This window comes from Trypanosoma conorhini, assembly GCF_003719485.1.
Source record: "Trypanosoma conorhini strain 025E chromosome Unknown Tco_14.4_contig_00983, whole genome shotgun sequence".
Classification (NCBI taxonomy): domain Eukaryota; phylum Euglenozoa; class Kinetoplastea; order Trypanosomatida; family Trypanosomatidae; genus Trypanosoma; species Trypanosoma conorhini.
The window spans coordinates 1-4,760 of record NW_021705079.1 but is presented as its reverse complement, the minus strand read 5'-3'; the positions used below and the strand labels follow the sequence as shown (position 1 = coordinate 4,760).

At 52.9% G+C, this 4,760-nt stretch overlaps 2 protein-coding genes across 2 annotated transcripts, besides 4 other annotated features; both read left to right on the top strand.

Moving 5' to 3' along the window:
- Tco025E_09115 (putative serine/threonine-protein phosphatase PP1) lies at positions 1 to 445 on the top strand (the record flags this gene model as incomplete). The annotated part of the gene is made up of 1 exon (XM_029375941.1): positions 1 to 445. A coding segment is annotated over one exon (445 nt), but the record flags the coding sequence as incomplete, so codon positions are not given.
- A 1,537-nt stretch (positions 446 to 1,982) lies between these two features.
- Positions 1,983 to 2,027: a sequence feature (A-rich).
- Positions 2,028 to 2,059: 32 nt separating this feature from the next.
- Positions 2,060 to 2,094: a microsatellite.
- A 93-nt stretch (positions 2,095 to 2,187) lies between these two features.
- Positions 2,188 to 2,219: a microsatellite.
- A 1,832-nt stretch (positions 2,220 to 4,051) lies between these two features.
- Tco025E_09114 (uncharacterized protein) lies at positions 4,052 to 4,363 on the top strand (the record flags this gene model as incomplete). The annotated part of the gene is made up of 1 exon (XM_029375940.1): positions 4,052 to 4,363. One exon carries the CDS (start codon positions 4,052 to 4,054, stop codon positions 4,361 to 4,363), a length of 312 nt encoding a protein of 103 aa, XP_029223936.1.
- Positions 4,364 to 4,523: 160 nt separating this feature from the next.
- Positions 4,524 to 4,542: a microsatellite.
- Positions 4,543 to 4,760: the final 218 nt, after the last annotated feature.

Genomic DNA, 4,760 nt, shown 5'->3' with positions numbered 1-4,760 from the left:
GGACGTGTTCAACACGATGCCCGTGTGCTGCGTGGTGAGCGAGAAGATCATTTGCATGCACGGTGGGCTGAGCCCCGACATGACTTCACTCGCCACCGTGAACGAAATAGAGCGTCCGTGTGATGTGCCCGATAAGGGTATTCTGTGTGATCTGCTCTGGGCTGACCCTGAGGACGAGGTGAGAGGCTTCCTGGAGAGCGACCGGGGCGTGAGCTACCTGTTCGGCGAGGACATCGTGAGCGACTTTCTAGACATGGTGGACATGGACCTCGTGGTGCGTGCGCACCAGGTGATGGAGCGCGGATACGGTTTCTTTGCCAACCGGCAGCTGGTGACGATCTTTTCGGCGCCGAACTACTGCGGCGAGTTTGACAATGATGCGGCCGTGATGAATGTAGATGAAAAGCTGCAGTGCTCTTTTCTCATCATCCCAGCGAATAATTAATCTTTGTTGCAGGTATGATACGCTTTTGATGTTATATTGCCCCTATTGTCTTTGTTTTTTTTTGTGGTTTCCTTTCTTACGGGAGTGCTGTTGCAGCCAATTTGTCCCGCTTTGTTCGTGCACTGATGACAGCCGTTGTAGTTGCAGTGGTCATTGGAGTAAAAAGGCCGTTGCCAACCCGATTTCTGCCGCAGTCTTCGCTCTTGTTTTGTATGTCGTTTGATGTGGACGTGCTATTGGTTTGAAATCATCGTTGAAATCGGTTCTGTTTTGCGGGTGTGTTGGTGTGACATTGTGTGTAAGTGAGTTATCGTGCTCTCGAGCTGCGGGGCACGCGTGCGAGGACGGGATGGGGAGGAGGTAAAGGATGGTGTAGGTGGCGCCTCCGCTCGCCATTCCTCCCTAGTCCTCTTCGTCTTTTGTTTGTGTGCCGCTTAGTGAGAAATTGTTGTTGCTTCCGCCGACAATACCATTGTGTCATGTGTCTCGACTTGTTTTAATCAATTCCCTGGGGCGGGCTTTGCGGGGGAGGAGCAGCGGGGTGTTGGTAAGGCGCCTTTACTGACTTTTAGGTCCTTTTGCTGGTTCATCTCTGCGGCTGTAGGGAGTGCGTCTGTTGGAGAAGCTTTGGGCTTGGCTCTAAGGAGTGCGGTCAAGTTGAGTTGTGCTTAGCCTAAAGTCTTTTCTGCTTTCTACTTGCTACGGTGTGAAGGGTGGAGGTCTGCTTTACTCTGCTTCAGTCACTTCTGCTTTACTCCGCGATGTTCTGTTCGTATGGTTTAATGTAAAAAAAAAGAGGTACACATCAGCTGTTGTACCGGGTGTGACCGAGTAATGTGCGGTTGCTGATCCGGGAGCATGCGCAGGACTTTGCAGTATTTATATATCTGTGAGAAGTATGCGTTCTATCCTTTGACGGATTTTCTTTTGCCATGAAGTTATGTGCCTTACGCTTGGACTTGTTGCATTCATCGTGTTGTGGTCTTCTGTTTTTGGGAGGTCCTGTGCCGTGACAGGGGCCTCCTTTTCCTAGGCTCACAGGGAACGGGGAGTGGACGGAGGGGCAACACCATGAGGGAAGCATAATTCGGCGAGGGTACGGCACGGTCGGAAGAGCAGGGAGGGTGAATCCAAAGAAAACAAAAAGGGTGCAAGACGCAACTATATATATTTGCATACTGCGTGTGTGATGAGGGATGAGAAAAGGGGGAAAGAGGACAAGGAACTCATGTAGGTATAGATGTACATGTGCAGGGATGGTGTGGGTGGGTGAAAGCGGGGAGAGAGGGACCGAGAGAGCACTTGCGTAGAAGTTGCTGCCGTTTTTACGGCGTCACCACCACCCCGTGATGACCCTTACCCCACTCCCATCACGCGAATATTTTTTTCTTCTCTTTTATTGTTTCGTTCGCTTTCTCGTAGGTGTGGTTTAGTTTATGTGTTTTTTTTGTTCTTGGGTGGGGGAAGGGGATGTGTAGTGGTGTGTTTCCCGGTGTCTTTGTGCTTCGCGTCTCTCCGCAGAGTTTGTAGTAGCGTCGCTGCCTGCTGCTACCGGCTTTTCTGTTTGCATATTTGCTGTTTGACTCGTCTCCAAAGTTCTTGTATTCACATCTTTTTTTGTTGTTGTTGTTTTTGTGTGTGTGTGTGTGCCGCGCTCTTCTTTCTCTGGTGCGATACCTGTGTCCGCTGCGGTGGTGCGGGTGACGCGGATCCCCGCCGTGGCGACGTGAATGCAAACTGTAATGTATGAATATATATATATATATATATATATGTGTGTGTGTGTGTTGCGGGCCGCTACAGCTGCGCTGAGGGGATGAACGAACTGCAGCAAGCGGCGATAGAGTGGGCGGCGCCACGCTGCTGCTGTCGTCTTGTGATCCAGGTCTTTTTCCTTTTGTTTCCTCCCTGCAGAAGCATGCATGTGAGAGCAGCCGCAGGTGTGCCGCATACCGGGCTGCAACCCAACAGCAACAGCGCAAGTCACTCACACATACACGCACGCAAAACAAAATGAAATTGTTGATGTATTTTCTCCTCTTGTCACTGTCTTTTTCGTTTTTTAGTATTCTCGATTATTGGTGTATGTGTGTTGTCTTCCTCGGCATGGCCCCTTCCCCCGCCCTCCTCGTCACTTGCCCCCCATCCCACCCTACCCCCACCCCGCTTCCCGCTCTTGTGAATTTGCACTTGCATTTGATGTCTAGTGGGGCCTTTACGCAACTCTTCAGTTCCCTCAACAAATTGGGACGTCGCAAGACAACAGTCACGAAGATATGATGTGCCGCCGTGCACGCGCGTGCGTGTTTGTGTTTGGGCGTACGCGTAGATAGTCGCGCCGCATGCATTTTGGTCCTCTGCGCGGAGGAGGCAGTGAGTGCCATGGTGCGCCGCAGTCTCTCCCTTTTTCTTCTTCCTTCTTTTTCTCTCTTATGCGGTCGGAGCGGAGTGGTGGATGCTCAAGTGGTGAATGTCTCGGCGTTTCTGCGGTGCGCGTGGATTGGGGCAAAGGCAAACAGCAAATGTCCACGACGGGGTGCAAGCACTTTAGCAAGGGCCACGCAGGCAAACGCACACAAAAACGAGAGGTTTGGTGGTGCGAAGAGCTACTGTCAAACATGTGGCCACCCCACGCGCACAGTTGACGGAAGACCGTTCTTGAAACTTGCAGTGGGCAAAGACCGCAATTGCGCACCACTCGCTTTTGTCCTATTTTCCTTCCTTTGGCTTTTCTTGCTGCGGCACTTGGAGTGGGGAAAAATTATTTGCAGTTCCTCGGAGGCGGTTCTGCTTGCTTTCTTACTGGACTGCGTCGTAGGTGGTGGCCACTGGCCGCCTCCCCGTTGCCGCTAGCAGCGGTGTGGCGGCAGGTGCAGTCGGCATGGAAGGCGTGCCAGAGGGTGAGGAAGACATGCGGGGGCTTCGCAGCCGTGGGGGCACGCCGTGGCTCCATCCCGCTCTGGATGTGGCCGGAGTGGCAGCTCACAGCAAGGTCGTTTCGGGTTCGCCGCCTTGCCGGCTGTCCCACGACGAGCTGCGCTGCTTTTAGCCACGGCCCACTCCGAGGTGCAGGATTGCGAAGAAGGCCAGTCCGTAGAATACTTTCTGCTTCCGCACAATTGTTTGCCGATGGAACGCGATGATGAGAGAGTTGATGCGTCTATTGCCACAATGCGTGCTACGGTCGGTGAGGTGGGGACTGATGAGGCTGCTAGTGTCCTTTTGTCAGGCTCTTTGCTGAATTTTGCTTCCCGCACGCACGCTCTCTTCTTCTTACTCTCTTGGCGCCGCCATGTTTCCACATTGTGGGCTCTGCTTATCGCGTGGCATACGGCGTTGTCGTTGTTGTTTGCGTCTGAAAAAGGTGCACGCTGGTGTCTTGCCCACCCGTTCTGCTACAGGCGTGCTTGGCGACCTTGGAGGTGTAATGGCAGCCAATACGAAGAAGCAATTGGTGAATAAACATTCCCTTCTCTCGCTTTTTGTACTGGGCCAAATGCGTTGAGTTAGGCGGGAACGAAGGGCTCGCTTGCATCGGCGGGGGAGGACACGCCCCGTGAAAAGCAAACAAAACAAGGAGTAAAAGGAGAAACGAGAAAAGGGAAAATGCAGAATGTAACGACTCGTGCCGGTGAAAAGGATCAAGAAGCGCTGGAGTGCGTGCTGCGGTTGCCTCTTCAAAACGCGGAATCAGCGCACATCATGATGCAAGTGCTGCGCGTGGAGCCGCCCGTGCCAGGGACATCAAAGGAGGTTCAGCTTTGGGCAGATGACAGCACACGATCTACAGTCTACGTCAAACTCGAGGCCTCCAAGGAGCGTTCATTGCGCGCAGCAGTGGGGGCACTTCTCGAACAATCTAAACTTATTTTACGCACAATGGACGCATTTCCTCTCATTGCACGCCAGACCGCGTAGGGTGGCTATTCTGTAGATGTGGTCGATGCATTGCTCGTGCGCTCTCTCTCTACCCCGTCGGTGGTACTGGAGTCACTTCCAGCCTTTATCTATGGGTGGTGTGCACAGGCGTACAGCTTGCTGTGCCGTGGATACGTCGCGTTGATGCCTTCGTCTTCTTTTGTTGTTGTTGTTGTTGTCTCCCCCAGCAAGCTAAGAAACTTCCTGTAACGTAAGAACGAAGTCAATGTCTGTCAAGGACGTCAGCAAGAAGAGCGGTGAGCTGGAGGGCAAGCTAAAGGGGAAGCTGTTCTTGGGCGGGACGAAGCCTTCCGAGGAGGATGTGAAGCTGTTTAACGACCTGCTGGGCGCCAACAACACGTGCCTGTACCGCTGGGTGAAGCACATGGCCTCCTTC